A 23,334-nucleotide genomic window follows, 5' to 3' on the forward strand; every position below is an offset into this window, starting at 1 on the left:
TGCAGACAGCATAAACCTAGTCGAATCTCTCCTCACAAACACTTTCGACAGTTAGTGTGATGCCTGGGACACGTTAGAGCTTCGATGGTGCTCCTACGTTTAAATAGTAGCCCCAATCAGTTTACCGATATTCTCAGGCGCGTATCCAAGTTCGAGTGCTGCTTTACCGACAGTATTCGGAGGGGGGCCAAAGTGCAGCTCGGTCCGTACATCTAACTAGTAACGGGTAGATTTTACTTTTTGTCCGGGGCGAGCACCAATTAAACACATTTTTGAAACGAGGGACTGGGAATGCGTCTTAAGAGAACTACATGAGAGAAGGTAACAGAACCATGTTGCAATTCGGGCCCCCTAATATTTCTAGGAGTAACCAATACTAGTCCCATATGTTCGCACGGCGTCAAATACTGGATCTCCCTGTACGAGCTACAATATATTGAAGCAAAAGGGATTCTGCTTGTCAGTGTAGTCCCGAAAAGCATAGTCTTCTTCTCTCAAGTGGTCTTTGTTAGCATCGAGATATTTCCTCCGCTGCCTATTTTCATATATCATGTAGACAATGTTCAGACTGTTTGTGACTAGGACGACGACCAAGGTTACAACATTTGCTCGTAGGCCTTGCCGATATGGGGCTGAGGTATAGAGCTGTGGGCCGACAATATCTTTATATTTATCAGTGCTTGGTATGCAAAACGATATCCATGAGAACTTACTACCAACAGAGTAACAGATAAAAAACACAGCTTGGGCCGTCAACTTTTTGGTGTGACCACCAATATTAGCTGAGACGGTACCAAGGCCGAGGATAAAAGAGTTGGGAATGAAACCTGTCATAAGCCAGAACCTGGGTGTTGTTAAAACTTGTATAGAGTTCGACAAGAGTGTAGACATACCCTGAGATAAGTGCCCATCGATGATTGAGATTGACTGCATACAGCATAATGCTGCCGGCGAGCGCGACTGCAGTCGCTACGAGAGAGAGGGTTAGACGAGAATTGGGTATGAAGGTGGCAGCGCTACAAAAGACGAGCAAGGAAATCAGTTCGATGAGTCCGGTTGGACACTGCAGAAGTTGTGTCTGTAATGCGCTGAATCCGAAGCCTTTGATGATCAACCCAGCAAACTGCAAGTTCAGTGATTGGGAGCGCGAATGAAGATTTGGAGTTGAGTACTTACAGCGGAAACTCCACCGAGGATATTTCCTGCTCCCGTTGAAATGGCATTGAGCCAAACTTTAGGGTCCTTAAGGGCTTCAACGGCCTGGTCTCGCTTGAAGGTCTTGGATTCAACACCGGTCTTATTCTCATAAACCCTCGCAATTGCAATGGCGCGTTCGGTTTCGTTCAAGAACCAAGCCGAGGTTGGGTTTGACGGCAAAAGGAAGAGTAAAACAACAGACCAGGCAGTTGACAAGGAGCCACAGACAAGGAAAGGGAACTTCCACAGAGCCACGCTGCTCCTGATGTGACCAACTCCATAAGCAAAAAGTCCTCCCGCGATAATTGCTACTCCATTCATAGCATACCATAGCATGAGGCGGTATGCATGCTCCTCACGTTTATAGTACATGTTGGTTATGATGCTTCAAGTACAATTAGCTAGGCCAGACCGAAGAGTTTAGAGAAACACTCACACAAACGCGGCTAATTGAACTGATTCGGCTGCACCGAGCAAGAATCGTAGCGCGGCCAGACCGCCAAAGTTGGAAGTCGTGGCCATAAGTAAGCTGAAACATCCCCACGCAAACACTTGAAGGGAAAAATATTTTCCCACAGGGAATTTTTGTAGCAGCAAGAGAGACGGGAACTGCCACACCAGATAGCCGAAGTAGAACATCGAGCTGACCCATGAGAACTGCTTGCCCACAAGGCCAAGGTCCTCTCGGAGTTCATAAATAACAGAATAATTGAGAGACTGCTTGTCGAGGTATTGTAGGAAGCCACTGACCATAAGAAGTCTAAAGTTATCCGGAAGAGGGTTAATAGCCACCAGCGCTCGTGAGAATTGCTCATGAAGGTGACTTACGGCATCAGATGAAGATCGATCTTTCTCAAGACCCGTTTTTGCTCTGCCTCAGAAATCTCTGTTTGACGTGCCTTGCGGTAATATGCCAATGCCACGTCATCTCCTTGTCTGATGTCTGCATTTTCATCTATCCCTACGTCTCCTTGATTGGCTTCAGCTCCTATGTAGAAGATTAGTTAATTTTGTCTGACCAGTGGCAGCGGTACTTATCACATACTGGCTAATGCTGGAAGCTCAACAACAACCGACTCCTGGGATTTCCTTTCACAGAACACCATCTTGTTTGGGTTCTAGCTATTGTTCTTTTTGTTTCAGTATAAGCAAGCCAAGCAATCGATTGAAAAATGAGAGTCAGATAGCGACTATACATGGCTATAGAGCTTTACTCTTATAGACACAGAATTCAACTAATAGCAAAATCCGTTTACACTGTACCTGAAGCCCTACTGTTACGTGGACTCTAAAGCTTTTAGGCAAGCGTCATCTCGCTAGAAAATGGCGTGCCAGCGCTTCTGCGAAAAGGTTCAAGCAGAAGCACCGTGAGAATCCTCTCGCTAAATATGAATATCAGTAATCATTCCACGAAAAATCAGTAATCACTTCAAATCTCCCAGCAACTCAACTGGCACTACCCATCGTATGTTAGCTGTCAAGGGAAAGTATATACCAGCCCAGGCCAATGGAGGTTAACCTCGATAATGGATACTTCAAAGCCACGTGTACTGTACTCCGCCTGAAAGAGCCGAATTTCCGATACCAGAGATAACTACTCCATACTCTAAATGTGCAATGAAAGAGGGACCTTCGAGACTAGTTTATGGATGACATGATTCGTGCTAAAATCACGCGATCATTATTTCTGCAATTCTGTATCGAGGTGTCCTGACACCATACCACTGACAGTCGATCGAATCATGATAAAATCCTCGGAGGTGCAGTTCTAATCAGAAATATGCATACTCCTTACGGCCGAAGTCAGGAAGCTCCATTTTGCTATTAGTAGGGACTGGTATAAGCATATCTTGTGAAGAGTTTCGCTACCCACTTCGGTAGTTCGTTATCTATTCCTCTATTTCAAACTGACCTGTGGCAGAAGGATGGCTGAGGTTGTTAGGCTTGTAGCATCCGCCAACGCTCGTGGCCCTACCAGTGGATTTACCGATGCTGACGACGATGCGGTACAACTACCACTGGACTACGACAGACAAGGGTCGAAAATTTTCCTGCCATTGAGGGTGGGTGCTTTTACTTTACAGCACCGGATCGTTCATGCTGCGTTGGGTAGAAGCAGAAGCATCTACGGTCAGGAAAGTCCTTTGGCTGTCAAGTACTTTGAGCAGCGAGCAACTCCTGGCGGCTTGATCATTTCCCAGGCCACTGGTGGTAAGCCCGAATGGAGTGCATGGCCCTTCTCTGCTTCAATTCACAGCGAGAGTCAGATAAAGGCGGTACGCCAGATCACCGAAGCTGTACACAAAAAGGGCGGCATCTGGTTCCAACAACTGACGCATGTGGGTCGCTGTACATCCCCAGCTCTTGTCAAACTCGCTTGGGAGAGGGCTGGGCATTCCAAGCCGCCTGATTACGGTTACAAAGCATTTGCGCCCTCGGCTATTGGTGAATCAGGGGTCTGCACGCACTCGGGAGAGCCATTTGGTGTTCCTCATTCTGTATCCTTGGAACAGATTAAAGAAATCCGTGAAGACTTCCAAAATTCAGCACGAAATGCAGTCAGGGCCGGGGCAGATGGTATTGAGGTGAGTTCTTTCGCACAGAACTATTACCAAACTAATTATAGAACCAGATACTTTCCGGAAATGGATTCCTACTTGATCAGTTCTTGCATGACAACATCAACCAACGAACAGATCAGTATGGAGGATCAGTGGAGAACCGGTCGAGGTTTACTCTAGAAATCGTTGATGACATTGCACAAATCGTCGGTCACCAAAAGATTGGCGTGCGTCTCAGTCCGTTTTCCAAGTGAGTGGGTCAATTGAGAATGAGGAAAGGTCCACTGATATTCCAGCTTCCACGAAACGGATGGGTCCCAACCTCTAGCCCAGATACTCCACTTGGCTCGCGAACTTGCTCTCCGTGGAGTTGCGTACATACACGTCGGGGAAGCGCGTGTGTCGAGAAACCTGGGCATTGAGGAGAACCTACAGCGACTTGCACACAAAGGCATACCTCCAGAAGATATCTCTCTCCGCCCTTTTCATAAGTTGTTGCAGGAGACTCGGCCGACGAACCCTTCCGATGCACCAACGGTACTTTTTGGTGCCGGAGGCTATACATCGGCCACCGCGATCTTAACTGTTGATGGCGACTTGGCCGATGCAGTGGTGTTTGGCAGGCGATTCATCTCCAATCCTGATCTGGTCAATCGGCTCCGGCTTGGGGTGCCTCTCACACCTTACGATCGTGACACTTTCTACACCCACGGGTCCAAGGGCTACATCACATATAAGACCTACAGTGAAGGAAATATTGACGAGGACGTTGACAGTACCACAAATGACACTTCTTACGGAACCACAAGCAGTGTCAACGGCCATCACAAACCCAAGACGGTAGCCATCATTGGAGCCGGGGTATCTGGCATCGTATCAGCTAGCGCCTTTCAGAGGTTGGGCGACGAGTTCGAGATCCACGTATTCGAACGGAAATCGGATCCTGGAGGTAGCTGGGCGTACGACCCAATTTCCAACGTCATTCCGATATTCCCTGCCTCTGACCCGGACGTGATTAATCCTCCACTTCCTCGACCAAAGGCCAAGCTTCCAGTTACAACTGCCAGAAATAAACAACAGCGTTTCACTTCCAGTCCTCTCTACGAGAGCCTTTATGCCAACATCCCCTATAACGTCATGTCGGAAAATTCATCCATCAAGCTTCCTAATCCAAAACTGGAATCAGCTCCCTATTGTTCAGCCGACCAGATTTCGGAAGCTGTGGTAACAGCCGCGCTTCGGTTCGAGAAGTTGATCCGGTACAACACCACTGTCGAAGCCGTGGAGAAAATCGAAAATAAGAGATTAAGATTAACTCTCAGGACCGAGAACCCCAATGACACGGATACATGGTATGAGGAAGAATTCGATTTTTTGATTGTGGCCACGGGTCATAATTCCGTCCCCCACGTACCGGCAATACCTGGGCTGAATACGTGGAAAGGACAGCTCTCTCACACGACGACTTGGCGTTCTGGAAAGGATTTCTCCGGTAAGGTGAGTAAACCTCTGATGCCACTCCTCTTGCCCGGTTTCCACCACTTGGTAGTGTACATGTAAGCTAATCCTAGTGATTGATACTTAGCGTATTCTGGTAGTTGGCAGCAACGAAAGTGCCATCGACGTGACTTTGCAAAGTTTACCATACGTCCAATGGCCAATCTACGTCTCTCAACGAACACCTCACCCTCGCTTCCCCACTGTCTTCACACGAAAGGGGGTGGAAGTTCTCCCAACCATTGAATGTATTGAGGGAGGTACCATTCATTTTTCCGGAGGACAAGCTCTCACGTCGATCGACACCATTGTTTTTGCGACTGGATATTTCTACACCTACCCGTTCCTCAAGCACGTCCGACCATCGGTACCGGGGGGACAGCGAGTGCCAGGGTTGTATCAGCATGTCTTCGACATGTACAACCCAAATATCGCCTTTATTGGTGTCGCAAATGGATCGCTTTCTTGGCTGACCTGGGAGAAGTCGGCATTCCTAAGTGCGCTTCTCTGGTCTGGGCGTATCAAGTTGCCTCCAATCGAAGAACAGAAGAAATGGGAGGCGCGTCGACTTGCAGAAACAACTTCCAAGGAGAAGATGTTCCATATCCTGGCAAAACCGAGCGAGCGCGTCATCTACTTTGACGAGCTCAACGAACTAGCCGCTGACTATCTCCACACAGACGCACCTGACGATGAACTGTTAAGGTCTTTTCCTTGGGATTGGATCGTATCTTTAGGCACCGGAGCAGCTCGGAAGGCTCAGTACTATGGCGTTGAGGTTTGATAGATAAATGTCGTAACGCCTAATGTCGCTTTCCGCTTAGTGAGGATACAACTTATAACTCCAATCAAGACAATAAAGCAAAAAGAACAGACTAAGAAATGGCGATCCAGGATCCATAGCTTAAAGATTCCCGTTAAGGAGAATATACCAATACTTAATATTGATATAATTCGATAGACCCACGTACACAACAAAATCGACAAGTCGGTGCGCGCTGCTCGACACGGGTTTCATTGAATCCTTTCTTATCGGAAGCTGAGATACGCTCACTATAGAAGACTACATTTTCAAGGTGGCATTTATGGGTGTAGACACTCGATGATGGCGTGTGTGCGATCAAAATCCTCGTGATTCATATCGTAAGGTGACATTTGCGATGCAGCAGGATTTGCTCGAGCCATCAAAAGATTTTCCGACCAACGATGAGGTGGTCCAAGGGACAATATTTTCTAGGGTGAAGCAGCTCCGGCATAGACCGAAAGCATATGTAATGGTCCATGTGTGGTGGGTATGTGTGTTCTCTGATGCTGTTGTTGCATTCGTGGGCCGCCGATCGAGAACTGTTTCATTGTCCACTCGCATTTGTCCCTCCTCGCAGTCAGTGAGCTGTTTCATCATTGCGGATGTTTGTGACGTGGTGTGTAGAATAGAGTGTCATTCTAGAAAGGATAGCCTAGCAACCATATACCCTGAGGGTGACGATGATGTGGCCAGGCGCTGTGGGGGAACCATGGAGACAATAGGAGCATATATGCATTGTTCTGAATAGACCAGACTATCGAGTCGTAGAGACGTCGCCGGCCGAGGTTCCGGCAACTCAGCCTGTTCAATACTTCTCGTCCATAATCACGAACGTCGCTCATAAATATTGTAACACCAGGCAAATATATCACAAGGGTCGTATAGCTTTCGATTCTGCGGATCTTGTGGAATGAACAAGACTATCAAAGCTCCGATTGACTTCTGAGGGAACAAACAATCCCACGAATTCAGAATGTATGAGTGATTTCAAGGGCGAGGGATTACCTAAGCCAAGTCAACTATCCTAAGCGACAACTTTTCTGAGCGTGAGTCCTCTCACAAATTCAGGTCTAGGTGTTTCGGCTTCGGCATAACAAAGCTAATCTTCCTCCTCTTACGGTTTGTTGGAGTATCATTGAGATAATACCAAGTTTGATCGGTAAACCGGCCGTACTTTAGGGAACCCTGGGGTCCCCAGACGCGCCCAGGTTACTCGCCCATCCCGCCAACTCCCGAAGTCTCGGCCACCAAGCCTTGAGCTCGGCCCCTCATAGTTGGCGTGGCATTACCGTACTCTGCTTAGCATTGGGTCCGTTTTCACCGTTGTCTAAATGTCGCCCTCACTTCCGAGTAGCGGAAAAGTGGTGAAAGCAAGTCATCTCGGAGCACTAGAACGCTTTTCTCGCCGGTGACGGTGGCCCATGTCGGCAAGCAGGCTTCGGCTCCACCTACACTTGTACATTGTTAATTCCAACGAAAACAGTGGACGATACCATTAAAGGGGCTGTCAGGACCAGAAATCCATCGCCGAGAGAGACTTCCTAAACCCGGGTATTTTGTCTTTCAATCCACTCTTTTCGAGCACAATGCCTCAATATCTGAAGAAGGCCCATGGTGCAACAGGGGTTAATGGGCAAGCAAACAAGCCAACAACGAGCAATGTGCCAACCATTGTGTCAGGGGTAATCGAGGACATTCGGACCAATGGAGATGCCGCAGTTAGAAAGTATTCGGAAAAGTTCGACTCTTGGAGCCCGTCGTCATTCAAGTTGTCAGCTGCAGAAATCGAGGCCATAATTGCCCAAGTACCGGAACAGACCATCAAGGATATCAAAGAAGTCCAAACCAATGTACGGAAGTTTGCAGAGGCTCAAAAGGAGTCGCTCAAGGATTTCGAGCTCGAGATCCAGCCGGGCGTGTTCTTGGGTCAAAAAAACCTTCCCATCAATAGAGTTGGAGCGTAAGTTGAGCAGTTAAGCCAGTGTACTTCTTCCAGGAGTTCTGACTGAATGCAGATATATCCCTGGAGGAAGATATCCTCTCTTGGCCAGCGCACACATGACGATTCTGACGGCCAAAGTTGCCGGGGTTCCTCATGTGATCGGTTGCACACCTCCCATCGCGGGAAAAATCCCGCCGGCGACTGTTGCGGCAATGCACCTTGCTGGAGCTGACGAGATTTATGTTCTTGGAGGCGTCCAGGCCGTGGCGGCCATGGCGTGCGGTACCGAGATCATCGCTAAGGTCGACTTCTTGGCTGGACCTGGTAATGCATTTGTCGCTGAGGCTAAGCGACAGCTTTTCGGGGAAGTTGGCATCGATCTGTTTGCTGGACCTACAGAGATTCTGATTGTGGCTGACGAGACAGCCGATCCGTATACTTGTGCTGTTGATATTTTATCCCAGGCAGAGCATGGACCAGATACACCCTCAGTACTGGTTACCACATCTGAGAAGGTCGGCCAGGACACTCTTTACTGGATCGACGAGCTTCTCAAGTTATTACCAACCGCACCGGTCGCATCAAGTTCCTGGGCTTCCTTCGGAGAGATCATAGTCGCTGACTCTATGGACGAAGCCTGGATGCTCGCTGACGAGATCGCATCGGAGCACGTCGAGATCTTGACCAAGAGCCCGCGGGATGCCTTGAACAAGATGACGAATTATGGTGCCCTGTTTTTGGGAGAAAATACTTGTGTATCTTACGGGGACAAGGTGGGTACCTTTCAGAGCCCAAGCAGCATCTCCTCCTAACAGTATCTGCTATAGTGTATTGGAACAAACCATGTTCTGCCAACCAGAAAAGCGGCACGGTATACGGGTGGTCTATGGGTAGGAAAATATTTACGTACCACAACTTATCAGGAAGTGAGGGATCCAGAAGCGAGTGGACGTCTGGGACGACTGTGCGGCAGAGCCGCTCGCGCCGAGTTTTTCGAAGGACATGCTCGTTCTGGGGATTTGCGAGCTGCCAATCATTTGAAGGACACCTATGACTGGATTGTGGAGAGTCGAAAAGTCGAGTGAGTCAGCACGGCTTCTGAGAGCTTGTTTGTCTCTCGGTCCCGATGTTGCGGACAGAGCGTGGCAGGAATGGAAATTCTACCGGCTGACATTATCACCCAGCGTGCTCGAGAAAGCGACAAAAAGCTCATTGATTCGATTGAGCTCGTGTACTCAGTCAACCCCAGTGAAATGGACAATCACTAAAATGGATTCGTTATATTTAAGTCAAGAAGAAACACAGCAGCAAAAGGCCTTGCAGAAGTAGAAAATACCTAGCTAACGTGCTGGAGCCCTGAAGTACTATGGTGTATTCTCACAAAAGCGCTCGTGATAACTCCGTATAGACTCAAAAATTCTGGATTTCACTATCTATTCTGATAGGGATAGATATCAGTGTCAATACTTGAGATACAGGTCACTTAGTCAATGTTTGGATAGCGCTATAAGCCCTCTTACTACTCGACAATTCGTGCGGGCCTTCGGTTGCAATTTCAGATCTCGACCCTTAGTGTGTAGGCTGCTATTCTATAATACAGGTATGCTCTCTTTCTCTTTTCTGTGCGCGAACTATTTCCCGAGCTTTGTAATGTACCATACACTCTAGTCATTAGGCTCTGGCAAATTAAGACTTTTGATATTTACTGGTCTCAGTTCCTCCACAGCTTGAATAATGTCCTGGAGTCGTGGAGCAAGGATCTCGGGACCAAGGATAAACTCACTCGCGTCTGGTGACTTCCCTAGTTGAAACCCTCAGTGATCTGGCGTTGTTGCCCGTCGGATCTACTGCGCCACCCCAACGAACAAGACTTTCTACGGCGGCCGACTAGGCGACTACATCTACCACAACCCACTGTACCTGTCCAACTATTCCCACACTCTGCTCTGAATCGGGTGGTTCGTTTTGGCATGCAGGACGGTTTCAAGTCACGCAAATACGAGGTGTTCGCTGTTCACTCTGCTTGTGAAGAAGTATTGACGAATTGTCTGCACTCTCAGTTTATCAATGCATACATATTGCCACTACAGAAAGTCGAGAGGTCATCACTCGCCTGTTGGCTTGGGTCAACCACGACGACGTGGCAGCGCGGATTCCGGTCACTGGCGATGGCACCTGGATGCATTGTCTCCTGGAAGGCTGCGTTACGCATGCTGGTCAAGACTGACCCAATTGCTCTGGAATAGGACTGTACATGGAGAGAGCGACCGCAAAGGATCCGATGCTGTATTTGAATGCCACTTTATATTGGCCTTACAGACAAATTCACCTTGCAACGAGACATACTACCAGGCGTTCGGATATCTCAGGCGCGAAATGGATGTGAAACTGCACTGGGTTAAGAACTTCACCATAAACACCGCCAGTAAATATCTAGAATAGGAAAACGGAGAGGATATAAGAGGCTTCATAAAAGTCAGGGATCAAAATGATACCAAGGGGAGGTATTCCTGGGCGAAGGTATAATCGAATTCGCTAATGTGAAGCACAATCAGGGGGCAGAGGGAGTTTAGTTTACGGAAGGGAACTTAAGTGAGAGATGGAGATGATATGCCCAGTCGGAAAAGTCCTAATTGGAAGGAAAGTTTTACTCCATTTGACAGAGAAGGACAATAATACGCAATATGGTGTGGTGGCTCAAGGGTCTCCCTGTTCCGGTATACTATACTAATATGCTCGTTATACAACACTTACGCCCTCTTACTCTCCATCCGCTATGCAATTTCAAAAACACACATACTAAATGAAGCCAGCAATCTCAATCACCTCTGTAATGTAACCTAATGCGCTCTACTGTCTAATGACGCTGTGTAACTCAGCACTTTCATCCCCGGGCTTAGTTGTACTCCCAAGCAGCAGCTTGACCCTGAGTGTAGGGCACAGCTAGAGGTGTGACAGGCACACAGTCATTGACATTGCCCAGAGGTACCTGGGCCCCTTCGAAGTTCGCAAAGACCTGGTACGCGATGCTTCCGTACGTAGGGCACGCCATGAACCCATCGGCACCAAACGCGTTAGTCGTCACCTCGCCGTACTCTCCGCCGACATTGACGAAGATGAACGGGTCGACGACCGATCCCTCTGGCATGGCGCCTGAGTGCGCCGCCGTGAATGACAGAGCACCGTTGGGTGCGACATAGACTTGCTGTCCGCCGGGGACCACGGTAGAGAGGCTTCCATTGCCGACAAAGGCCGTTTCAGTGCCAGGTGGACAGTTGGATGCCTGGTCAGTGCCAGTGAAGGGGCACGAAGTCGACGTCTCCGGCAAGTTGAGCCAGAACTTCCCACTGTTGGCATTGAAAGATTCAAAGTGGAATGGCTGCACATCAGTGCCGACAATCAGACCATACACTGCTGGGAAGTATAGATCGGGAGCTGGATTTTGGCCAGACGAGCCAGTTGGAGCAGCGAGGGCGAGAGCCGGGAGGGAAGTGAGGACTGCTGTCTTGACCTGCATTGTGACGGGGAAACGGAAGAAGGTTATCGTGGCAAGAAGAGTGATCAGAGACGTCGTAAAAAAATAGATCGGTGTTATTTCTGACTGAAATGTGGTGCCTTTCCAGGAAGTCGTCGTTGGTATGTTGCTATTGTACTGTTGCGATTTGAGATAACGAGAATGAAGATGTTGACGGAGCTACTGGTTTCACCTGGTATATATAGTTGTTTTTCGCATGATATATGCCGTGTATATAGATTTGAATGTAACATATTCGAACACATACCACTTGGCCGACGAACTTACTATTTTGATACTACGTAACAAGAGCCTGGTGACCTAACCACCGAAGATACAACAGTTCACGTGGAAGAACACCAAAAATAGTAGCTCCAGGAATTCCCCATAATCAAACCCGAAAAACTCGGCTAGGCTGCTGAATCCCATCTCAGAGCTCTCTTCTAATGCTCCGCTTCCCCATGCACAGGTACTCGATATAGATAGAAGCTTCTCTTGAACCCGCGGCGACAAGGAAAAGACAACGTCTGTGGTGTCGCCAATGTCGGATCGAAGGTTCCGAGGAAGAAGCAGAGCGCGTGGGACTACGGTGGCAATGCTATTTTTGATTGCGGCATCATTAACTGCACGGATCACTGACAAAAAGCACGGGGAAGGTGGCATCTAGCAATCTGCAGATCGAGCCAGGCCCAGGGAGCTACTCCAAAGAAAATTTTGATCTTGGGTGGTCAATGCGTACCACGGGTCTCTACGTTCGTGGGGATTTGGGTATTGGAGAAAAGGAAAACGACTCAAGCTCCCTAAATCACCATCCACCATTGAACGCAGTGGAGATCGAGACTGTCGAGGAATTTACTTTACAATGACATCACATAAAAGGCTCAGCCTCGCGTGAGTGATCTAACGGATCCCTAAAAATAGCGTGAAATGAGAATTCATCTCACAAACTTTAAGGGCACATAGTTTTGTCCTCGCCTTCGCAAGTCTAAGCAGGCGCGATATCAGTCAGTGGAAAGATCTTCACCTTCTTCTCCTGGGTGCCAGCCAATGTTGGGTCCTGACATATTGGCCGGGCCCCCCAGTGGTGCGACAGCACAATAGGGTATTTGAGAGCTGGCAGGACGCGTCGAGCGGCCGCGCCTTCGGCGCCAGCAAAGCAAGTAGACCGGCAAGCAGTAGCAAGCCTTCCTTGATCATGGCGAGGCCTCTGCCTCTTGGTTTGGTAGTTGGGGATGATTTAGGTTTATAAATGTGATGTGTTGTACAGACTGATACTGTACGCCTGAATTAGCGTGTTACCTATACCAGCCACTGGTCATGACTGAACAGTATCAGTCTATAGCTCACAATTATGGTTATCCTGAACTATGCTGCCCGTGGCCTCGCGTGTCTACCAGCCAGCTCCGGTTCTCGGCCCAGCTATTGCCCCGATCTCGATTGTTGGTGACATTATCTCTAAGAGTACCAATTGGCCACGGTCCTTCAGCGCAGCCTTGATCACAAGTGGGGTCATAAAATTGCAGGGGTACTCTTTATCTGTGAAATATGCAGCCCTTGGATCCTCAAGGCATGAATCAAGAAGAGTTGCAACGTGACTGGCGATTGATATCGACTCATTCTCAGTGTCCGGGATAGTAAGCCTTCTCATCGTCCCTCTTCGGAACTTTAAGCTACACGTCACTGCTGCAACTACTATAGGCATATGCTGTTGGTCAACTTCACAATTCATTCGTGAGGCGTTCACCGTTAGCTCGCAGACCTGTGAACTAACTAACTAATAATACACTCTGACCTTTGTCTTTGATACAATACCTTGTCCTAGCCTTCACTTGCTCTTTAGATTACGGCCCCGTTCACAAATCTTGCAACGCCAAATATTAAAATACAAAGACACAGGACATTTACTAGTTATCTCTACGTACTATAAGAACACCAGTTTTGAGACCAAGGGTATTCTGGAAGTTTTGCAGCTGATGGACCCTGTGACGGCTCATACTGAAGTATCCTTTGGATAATAGATGTGATCACGCTTGTCTCTGTTCCATCCATGTCCTTGGCCTTATTCTTCTCGAACAACAGCTCTAGAGTCGCTACTGGAACACCAAGCTCAACGCTGACGCAGTCGTCCTCGCTATTACCTGTATTGTCAGTAGGCGTACAGACCATAAGTGTAAACGAGCTTCCCTACTATTGTATTTCTCTCTGTATTTTAGTTTGATATTCGTTTGGGATCTTGACATCATTATCGCTTTCGTGGCCAAGTCTTTTTATTCTCTCATTTGAGATGGTTCGCGGTCGCACCCATCGGTATTCCAACAATCATAATAGAAATGCCGCACGTCGAGCTCGACAATAAGAGAGAGATGGAGCCGTCTGAATAAGATTGAAACCTCTCAGGTACGTTAGCTTTTATAACTACGCTGTGCTTGTGCTTACATATAATACCCTCATTTAGCGTTGGCATTACCAGACAAGATGGTGTGGGAAGTCGCTACTCCTTATCGAGATATTTCTTTGCCTAGACTTGAACAACCTCGTTTGCTACATAAATTGATCCCTATGCCGATTTGGTTTCAAACAAAGATGCGGCCCACTCTGATCACGATAACGACCTTGTACCGGGGAATGAGCCTAATATTGCCGGTTCGTCACAAGCCAGCGTCAGCATGGATCTAGTGGATCTATCCACACCGCGAGACACTCCAGGTTCGCTCCGTATCTTGTATCTCGCACCACCAGGGAGACTTGATCAGCCACGTTGACCTCGACTTCATCGCCTTTGATAGTTTTCCCCACGCCGCACCCGATCTCCCACGAGGTCCAGCACACATCACTGTGCACGCTTCCCTTCAACTGGTTTGAATGAAGATTCTGAGAGCTCATCCCTAAAATCCACGGACCTCAACTCTAGAGACGTATTCTCTAGTCGCTAGCATCGCCGCCGAATCCGCTTCTAGTGCTGAGATGATGATTGACGTCATTCGATATCCCGCATCTACCATCAGTCGACGAGGGGTGACTGAAGATTCGTGAAGTCACGACCAGTTCCTGGAAGGGACTTCTGAGTCTGAGTTCGTGCTTGCGCTATACAAGCACTGTGACCTAGTCATCTCGTGATCTGTAGGCCAGCAGATATCAACGTTTAGGCTTGTGAGATGACTAGCGCCGTGGATCGTGCTGCAGAAACGATTTGGGGGTGCAGAGAGCGAGGTTAGAGGCTGACGTTCTATTTCTTGAAGCGGGAGGAATGAGGGATAGAACTAATATCAAGCTCTACTGTGTGATGCGCCATGATTTCATGGTTCATGCTACTGTATCTTGCCACGGGCCTCATTATGAACCGAGTCAATGAGATACTATGCTCTCTGCTCGTCGTATACAATCTCACCCTCAAACCAGGTGGTCAAGAGTCTAGCACCCTCGAATTCACCTCGACTCAGATCGTTATCGAGCGCGATGAAATTGGCCTTTTTCCCGCGTTCGATGCTGCCAAACTTGTCTTGCCTGCCCACTGCTTCAGCGCCCGCCAACGTCAGTATGCGGCAGATTCTGGCCGCACCCACATTCTTGTCGCCGTCACCGACGCTTTCGACAATGTTGCTCATGATGGGTAGCAGGTCGGGCAGGTTGGGAGCGCACCAGTCACTCCCGATGGTGATGAGAGCACTTGGTTCGATCATTCTGGGGAAACTCCAATGCATGAGACCTCGACTCGACTCGGTGATAGGATGCACAAAGAAGATGGCAGGCGACATCTCAGCTGTGATGTTGAGGTCCTTGTACCGCCGAAAATCCTCGTCGAGAATGATCTTCACGAACCGCGTGTCGACGTGCTCGGACTTGAAACTTGCCGCGTCTTCGATGAGCCTATGCAGCGACTCGGCTCCTTCTTCTGCGATCCAGTCAGGCGCATAGACAATGTGAGTGTGCATATTGACTTTCAGAGCACCCTCAGCGTCGACTTTCCGGAGTGCCTGGAGCATGGCCGAATTTGCAGAGGCTTCCTGGCAGCTCGTCACCCCCGCACGATTGTCAGAATCCGGGGTAAGGAATAGGCTTCACCAGCCTCCTGAGATCATTCCCTGCCTCCCTAGGATGGCTATATAGTCCAGGGCTCCCCTAGGACCCTATTATAGAGAACAAGGAACCTTTCAACCTCTAACCTTTGACAACGATGAAGTATGTGCTGCGTATGCTTCAATACACGCTTGACGTGCGCAACGCTCGGTTGCGGGATTGCCGTGACTGCTTTGCTCATGGCCATCTCGGCGAATTCACCCGTCAGGCGTCCTGCGCCGTCCCGCAAGTGCAGCGTGTCTTGTCCATCCTGCTCAGACTCAACGCTGTAGCCGGCACGTCTGAGAGCTTCCGTGTTGAGGAACATGCTGTACCCAGCCGCACCGTGTATCACCACCGGAGTGTGCGGATACGCCTTATCTAGCGCGTCACGGTGAAAGTTCTCGATCAGGTACGTCCACCCGACGAGCCAGTCCTGGTTGGTGTGAGCGTATTTACACATACAACTCCCGTGATTCAGCTCTCCGGCGATGTTTGTCGAGTTCAGCCCTTGCATGGGAAGTAGTGCCTGGGACGTCATGCCCACTCCGGCCAAAAGCATGTAGACGTGAGCGTCGTGGATGCCCGGCATAATGAACTTGCCACGGAGGTCGTAAATGATCAGGCCATCCTCCAAAGCTATCGCCATGACCTCTATATTGGTACCTACAGCTTCGAACATGCCATCTGAGCCGACAAGGAAAGCTTCCGCCCAAGGTGAAGCGTCGCTGACAGTGTAGACCCGGCCGTTGATGTAGGCGGTGGCGTTTCGTTGCGAACAAGACGAGTATGAGTATGATCGAGACATGTTAGAAGCTACAGATCAACTCTACGGACAGCCCACGCTGTTCTATGTTAGTCCTCGCAACAAGTTTGTCCACTGGAAAGAGACTTAACCCGATTCCACCATCTTTTGAGTCCAAATGGCGCCGAGTCTTAAGGCAACCAAGTTGGGGTGACATTGGTAACCAAAACCAACGTAGTAAGGCGCTTATTGATCGGCGTTCGAAGTTGCGGAGTTCTGTCAAACGTGAGAGGTTCAAAAGGTTCCTTGTTTTCTATGAAAGGGTCCTAGGGGAGCCCTAGACTATATAGCCATCCTAGGGAGGCAAGGAATGATCCAGGAGGCTGGTGAAGCCTGTTTACCCCGGATTCTGATAAGTTCATCGTCATCGTCATCGTACTCGTACTACGTACGTGTACCGCATCTATCAAGACAGCCGATGGATCACGGATCGGAAGGTCGCGCAACCGACCAGGGATAACGAACTAGATATCGCGTGATCTCAATCAGTCGAATCAGTGGGAATCAGGGTGATTCACAGTGAGAAATCGCTGAGACATGGTCAGGAACGCTGATCAGAGTGGACTATATATACAGGGTCATTTTATGGCTCTACTATATAGTCCACTTCGTTCACGATTATGCCCATACGTTTGGTTGTGATCACTTCGCTCTTGTCCCCGCGCTTAAGTACTACGCTCTCAGTAACCTCGCCTGTCAAGAAACCCTACACGTTGTGACACCCAGTGTGGAGCGAAACGTAACAACAGAATTAGTATGACGGTTGTGCTAAAGTGGCCACATTCTATAGTGAGGGTATATGTATGTCAAGATGATATGGATATCTAAATTAAAGTCGGTACCAAGTTATCTGGAGAGAATTTGGTTCACGTTGTTACCAAACAGAAGAGCAAGGTAGTTGTGCAATGAACTAATAACTTCGTTGGCATATCGCTTACTTCTTGATCCACTCAGCCAAAGCCTCCTCACTGATCTTCCATAAGTTCTCCGCCATTCCGGCATCCCTAGCCAACTTAGATGGTGTCTTCCTTACACTTATTTCCCACGTAGGCTCCTCGATACCTCTCCCGCTCTGCTCCTACATCCTTCCCCGCCGCCAGCAGTAGCACCGGCCGGGCACCCACTGCTGGCGACACAAACAGCCGACTCATAACGGGTCGGAGGAAACCCGGCCACACAGACATGCCCCTGACGGTGTTGGTCCCACCGGGATTACACGAGGCGCAGAGAATGTTCCTGTAGCGCTGTTGGAGCGCCGCCGTACAGAGGATGTTGGCGAGTTTGCTGAGTGCATATCGGGAAAACAGGTCTCTCCTGCTGTTGTAGGGCGACGTCGACGAGGTGCCGCAATACTTGAGGTCGGAAACCTTGTCGAAGCGCATCGTGTTTGGGATCAGCATGCTATGATCAGAGGCCGAGACCTATAGATAGCGGTCACCAAGGTTTCGAGAGAGCGCAATAGGGTAACTCACATTGACGACGCGCACATCTGAACCTTTCTGCGCCACGGTACGTTTCAAGATTGGAAGGAGGTTGATCGTGAACAGGAAATGAGCTAGGTGGCTAGGATAGTGATTAAACTCGATGAACTGAACTTAAGTGTTTAGTGATCGAGGGCATGGAATGCTTAACTCCCATGGCAACTTCAAACCCCGCCGGCGTTGTCTGATAGCTTAGCGTTACAACGCCCGCATTATTCACTAACAACATATCAACATTCAGAAATCTCAGTGTCATTATACAGTCAGGGAGAGCATACCGAGAATATCCAGCCGGTCTTCTTAACGCATAAATTCCTCTACCTCTTTCGCCACGCTGTCGAGTTCCATCAGATCCAGTGGCAATCAGATCAAGGCGCCAACTCGGATTTCTGAGCCTTCGGCATGCATCTACTCAATGGCAGTATGCGCCCTTACTTTGCTCCGGCAGGCGAGATAGACTTTGGCACCATGTCTGGCGAGCTCGAGGGTAGTAGGGTAGCCAATCCCGGTACTATCATATCTGTAAGCTTCTACCGAGGAGAGCCATGACTGCTTTTCTGGGGTTTTGTTACTTCGCGCCAGTAACTATGGCAACTTTTCCAGTCAAGTCTGGAATACCCGTAGACGGGTCCCACGGGGTTGACAACCATGAACCCATCCTCCTAGCCTATGGCGATGCGGTCTGGCGAGCAAACTTATGAGATACTCCGTCGTTGATGGCAGGAAGTTGGAAATTGAAGATCAAGTTTTGAATGATTGAGCAGGCTTGGTTGTGGTCGTCCGAGGACGCAGCAAAGTATATGTGTCGAACAGTAACGTTAGCTTGTTTCTAGGCTGAGGACGATCAGACCCAGCAGTAAATTGGCGCCGAACCAACACCGTTCTTCCAAGATGAATTTCTAATCAAAATCTGATTTCAAAGCATGGCTTTCGTCCTGTTGATGTTCGTATTGTATTTATGTTGAGACAAGTGGTAAGCCAACAGGCCGCAACGGACATCATCACGGACGAGTCAAGTGTTTGACTGCAGTGGTTGAAAAAAATGCTCTCCTATGGGCTTGGTCTGGAGAGAGTGAAACGGGGGTTTGATAGTAGGCCTCACTCTCTCGAGCCAGAAATGTGTATTGTTGCACTTGTGTCCAAACCCCATTGCCATAATAATGTGATCACGTTTCTTGCTGCTGCACACTCAATGTTACGAAAAGGGGGATAGCTGATGAATGCTTCCATTTTATAGTTCAACGCAGGCTGCAGGGAAATTTCCCGCCGAAGATGGTGGGCAGCGCCGCAACGCTCAGAGTGTTACTTCCCTCGCCGTGATACTAAGATCTGCTAAGATCCAGGGCCCTGTACCAGCCATCGTCTGCGTCTGATTTCGGACCCCGCGATTGTATTTCACAGCTTCAAGTTCTACTCAGTTTAGGTACAGGGTATACTACTGGTGTTGAGATGTTGGACGATTGCTTACGGATCAATGGTCTGGTACAAGGCCGAGGGTTTCTAGTATTACAGTCGATGTCGTGTCGCGGTACAAAGATTTGATATAGCTCATCTTTTCCAAGAGCAGTTGGCGGTGGACTGGCTTGACGTGAGAAAAGCCAAGAAGAACGCGCTTCACGAGCAAGAGATCCTGAATGCTCGACAGTACTTCCGTGGCAGGGTTGCTGGGTGGGAGAGCTGTGACAACATCTGCAATGGTAGTAATGATCTCGAAAAGTTTGTCTCTGATCGACAAATCATCAACCGCGACTCCCTGCCTTGACAGTCGGATAAAATACTCTTTGAGCTGGGTCGAAAGGCGGAGTGGCATGAATAGTGATAGTGCCTCTGATGAGCTGGCTTCCGACGAAAGTAGGACATTGGACATGGCCATCTGCCAGGTCAGAGTTCGCAGCCATTGGCGTGTAATGACCACGTCAGCCTGCTGAACCGTGGCCAGCATAGTGACCTCATGCTCCCACGATGGGTCAGTGAGCTGGCAGTACTTCTCTTGTACCCACTCCGCCGTCACCAAGGAACGGTCCCCAGTCCAGAACTTGACGAAGTCTCGGTCGATGAGGAGAAACGTCTGAGTGATATAATTCCAGCCTCGTTCAGCCGAGTTTGCCGCCAAGAAAGTTACGTCGGGCAGCGATGGCAACGGGTCTAGGCACACCGGGGTGCCGCCTTCGAGGGCTAGGTGACGTTCATGGATGAAGCAGCACCAGTAAACTCGCTCGCGGCGCGCTCGCTCCCTTGAGTTGACTTCAGATTTGCCGAGAAAATTGTCCAACCCATCCATCAGCATGAGAGATATGGCCCCCCGCAAATAGAAAAAGGCCATGTCTAGTCTTTTCATGCCCAACAGACTCATTTCAACAAAGATATAGCCCAGCACACGAATAAATGGTGGTTTGGAATCCAGACCCATGGGCGGTAGGAAGTCGATGGCGAGAGCCACCACTTCGAGGACTTCCTGGTAGCAGTTGGGCTCCCACTCCCTTGATAGCCGTTCCAAGAGAAGGGCAACACCGGCGTACGCATGGATTAAGAATGCGGCATCCTGATTAACATCGGCGACTTCGATAATGGCATATAGCTCATCTTTATCCACAATAGGACAAAACGGATAAAGTCTGGTAATGTGCTTGGACACTAATCGGGTAAAAAAGTCTGTATCATAGCGAGAAGACCCCAATGTGGCTGATGAGTTGTTCGAGAGTAAATTCGAAGGTGAGGAATCGCCGGCTCCCTCCCGTGATTCCGCGATAACTGCGCCTCGCATTGCAACATGGAGCCGTGACCGGCTCGCTGATGCTACTGATGCTGCCCGGTAGACACAGGATAGCTTGTGATGGTCGCATTGCTGGCAAGGCTCTCCGCCGGAGCAGCGGACCTTTCTCCGCCTGCAAGCATTGCATGCTTGTGGTTTGGGTAGAGGAGACGCTGGCAGCAAGCTTGCCATCAGCTTACTTCGCTTCACACTCGTGCCTCCTAGATCAACTAACAAATCTATAGGTGGCCAATAGAATCGGAATGGCTGGGAGGAAACAGGAATTCTATCGGTTTTCCACCGTGAGGGGATGGTTGAAAGAGCACGTCAAATGAGGGGTGGTTGAGGGGGAAGAGAATTAAGTGTACATCGGAGAGCTAATATCTTAACTTTGGCACCCGCACAAGAAACCTACTGCAGACGTTCGGTGATATAGTGGCACTTTAGTGTGGCACTCTGTTCCTGTGAACACATTGTTGTGCTCCGGCTGGAGTCGATTCCGATATGAATACGAGCCGAGAAGTATTGCGCGCCGATATGCGGAAAGTATTCTACGGAACCGAGGTAATGGCGAAGGTGTCTGTCCCTATAAGGTATAACTAGTGGTGTGTTGGGATATGCAAGGCAAGTTCGGGGCTGACCTTGACAGAGCTCATTTGTTGACGAACCAACCCGATCTTTGAAGGAGAGAACATGTTCCTCTTATACTCAATGAACTAATGTAGGACAGGAAATGTCTCGCGCATGGGGAGCCCTGCGACACCCTATGACTTAATCTAATTGCCAATTTGGCGATAGTATTATACCCTTCGTCCGTTGTGGTGAATTCCCGGATTATTTGCGGACAGCGGCTCATTGAAAGGAGCGCACACAGCCATGATGTGAATTGTGATATTCTGTTCCTAGCGAAACCACCGGGCAAGAGAAGAACACTTGACGACTATGGCCAGGGAGTCTAACAGAAGTGACAATAAGGAGCCCTGATTCTGGCAGGATTACGAAATCCTCTCGACCACCTCTATCACCGGCATCTTCGCGTCCTCCAACACAGCGTTTTCCTCGCTCACAGCTTCAATGACGGTCCCAGCAAACTTCCTCGCCGGTGTGTCAAGGGCAAACAAGATGTCAAGCTCACGGTAAGTGCGCCCTTTGGGCTCAGGCAGACGAAAGTATGTCCAGATAAAGCACAGCAAGCAAGAGCCGGCCCAGAAAAACCCCGTCTTGCCACCCCAGTTCCATGCGGAAGGGTTGAGCATGCGTGGAGTCAGAACGCCCAGCAAAATCCCCGCGACATTGTAACAACTTCGAGCGATGACAATCGTCTTGGCCCGTAGTCGCGTCGAAGGGAGCTCTGAGATCAAGGCATAGCATACTGGACCAACAGTCATATCGTATATAATGGTCCATGCAATCAACAAGCTCCCAATCACCCAGCCTGCCGTTGGCTCCGTGGAGGAATGAGGTATGGACACGGCTACCACTCCAACGATCACCATAAGAAGCCACATGCCTGCGATACCCGCCAAGTAGAGAGTGCGACGCCCAAAGCGAGACATCAAGGCCCAAGAGCTCCCAGTTCCGATAGCACCGAGGGCATATTGGACCACGGTCAAGGTAAAGGCGTGCTTCCTCGGTAGACCAGCCTGAAGATAGAAGTAAGAGGAGTAGGCGCTGAGGGCGATGCCTGAAAACACTTGTGTCACCCAGGTACAGCAGGCGATCTCAGTACGGCGCAAGTTGACCCCCTTGAAGCAGTCAATGTAGCTCGTGCCCTCGGATACGGCCTTCTCCATCAGGTCGGTATGTTCCATCATTGTAATCGTGGCATCTGGATCGAAATTGGTATCTTGAGCGGAAGTGAGACGAAGGAGAGCCGTTTTGGCCTTCTCTCGTTGACCGTGTCGGACCAGCCACCAGGGAGACTCGGGAGCCAAAAAGACACCGATCATGATGGGTACCGGCCACAGCCACTGCAATCCGAAAGGAATCCTGTAGCTCCATTGGTCGTACCGTCCCGCCACACCTTTGAGTACGCCCGATGCAATGAGCTGACCAAATATCCAGCACAGATTGACATAGGTGGTTAGGTATGGTCGCAATACCACGGGGCAGACCTCACTGGCGTACACGACCGTGATGGTCTGAAAAACGCCCCAGGGAAATCCGAGCAAGATCTGGCCGGTGAGAAGCTGAGCGGCGGTCTTGGCGAAGAAAGTGATAAAGACGAAGGCAGAGGTGAGTATGAGTGAGGCTATGATGGTTTTTCGACAGTCTAATGGGTGACTTCGCCTTAGGGTTAGACCAATCCACGGGATAATCGCGATCTTTTTCCCTCGAGAGCATTCTCATCCTCGCCCGACCCTGTCCCCCCTTCTCAAAAGATCTTCCGACCTCGTCGTCGCCGGCTCTCGCCATCGCTTCGCCACCGCCATATTAGTCAGCAAGGTCTTGGCATCCACCGCGGTCGGTCACCCTCTCTCTATTTCGGCATAAATTTATGCCGAAATCAATATCTCTTTAATATCTCTCTATCTTTCTCCCTTATTATTCTTCATTTCCCTCGATCACCATCACTATAGACCTAGTTTCCATCACCACCTTCTTTCCTTTGAATATTTTCGTCCTCAATATTAGTGTGACCATACTATAATTATCTATTTTGGTATACATTTATGCCGAAATACACTTAGATATCTATTGTTCTGTTTTTTGATATATATATAT

General features: G+C 49.3%; 7 protein-coding genes across 7 annotated transcripts; 2 read left to right on the forward strand and 5 right to left on the reverse strand.

Annotated features, from left to right (window-relative positions):
- Positions 1 to 426: 426 nt before the first annotated feature.
- Positions 427 to 2,303, reverse strand: PV08_06584 (uncharacterized protein; the record flags this gene model as incomplete). Its single annotated transcript, XM_016380918.1, has 7 exons — positions 427 to 662; positions 714 to 844; positions 894 to 1,123; positions 1,177 to 1,582; positions 1,634 to 1,957; positions 2,026 to 2,185; positions 2,243 to 2,303. 7 exons carry the CDS (start codon positions 2,301 to 2,303, stop codon positions 427 to 429), a joined length of 1,548 nt encoding a protein of 515 aa, XP_016236745.1.
- An 819-nt stretch (positions 2,304 to 3,122) lies between these two features.
- PV08_06585 (uncharacterized protein) lies at positions 3,123 to 6,039 on the forward strand (the record flags this gene model as incomplete). Its single annotated transcript, XM_016380919.1, has 4 exons — positions 3,123 to 3,782; positions 3,830 to 4,008; positions 4,055 to 5,255; positions 5,344 to 6,039. The coding sequence occupies 4 exons, from the start codon at positions 3,123 to 3,125 to the stop codon at positions 6,037 to 6,039; spliced, it is 2,736 nt and encodes a 911-aa protein (XP_016236746.1).
- Positions 6,040 to 7,646: 1,607 nt separating this feature from the next.
- On the forward strand, positions 7,647 to 9,087 carry PV08_06586 (histidinol dehydrogenase; the record flags this gene model as incomplete). Its single annotated transcript, XM_016380920.1, has 3 exons — positions 7,647 to 8,020; positions 8,076 to 8,775; positions 8,830 to 9,087. 3 exons carry the CDS (start codon positions 7,647 to 7,649, stop codon positions 9,085 to 9,087), a joined length of 1,332 nt encoding a protein of 443 aa, XP_016236747.1.
- A 1,811-nt stretch (positions 9,088 to 10,898) lies between these two features.
- PV08_06587 (uncharacterized protein) lies at positions 10,899 to 11,519 on the reverse strand (the record flags this gene model as incomplete). The annotated part of the gene is made up of 1 exon (XM_016380921.1): positions 10,899 to 11,519. The coding sequence occupies one exon, from the start codon at positions 11,517 to 11,519 to the stop codon at positions 10,899 to 10,901; it is 621 nt and encodes a 206-aa protein (XP_016236748.1).
- A 3,353-nt stretch (positions 11,520 to 14,872) lies between these two features.
- Positions 14,873 to 16,380, reverse strand: PV08_06588 (uncharacterized protein; the record flags this gene model as incomplete). Its single annotated transcript, XM_016380922.1, has 2 exons — positions 14,873 to 15,572; positions 15,680 to 16,380. The coding sequence occupies 2 exons, from the start codon at positions 16,378 to 16,380 to the stop codon at positions 14,873 to 14,875; spliced, it is 1,401 nt and encodes a 466-aa protein (XP_016236749.1).
- A 1,010-nt stretch (positions 16,381 to 17,390) lies between these two features.
- On the reverse strand, positions 17,391 to 20,622 carry PV08_06589 (uncharacterized protein; the record flags this gene model as incomplete). Its single annotated transcript, XM_016380923.1, has 3 exons — positions 17,391 to 17,798; positions 17,850 to 17,966; positions 19,369 to 20,622. The coding sequence occupies 3 exons, from the start codon at positions 20,620 to 20,622 to the stop codon at positions 17,391 to 17,393; spliced, it is 1,779 nt and encodes a 592-aa protein (XP_016236750.1).
- A 983-nt stretch (positions 20,623 to 21,605) lies between these two features.
- Positions 21,606 to 22,934, reverse strand: PV08_06590 (uncharacterized protein; the record flags this gene model as incomplete). Its single annotated transcript, XM_016380924.1, has 1 exon — positions 21,606 to 22,934. A coding segment is annotated over one exon (1,329 nt), but the record flags the coding sequence as incomplete, so codon positions are not given.
- Between the last annotated feature and the right edge of the window lie 400 nt (positions 22,935 to 23,334).

This window comes from Exophiala spinifera (genome assembly GCF_000836115.1).
Source record: "Exophiala spinifera strain CBS 89968 unplaced genomic scaffold supercont1.4, whole genome shotgun sequence".
Classification (NCBI taxonomy): Eukaryota; Fungi; Ascomycota; class Eurotiomycetes; order Chaetothyriales; family Herpotrichiellaceae; genus Exophiala; species Exophiala spinifera.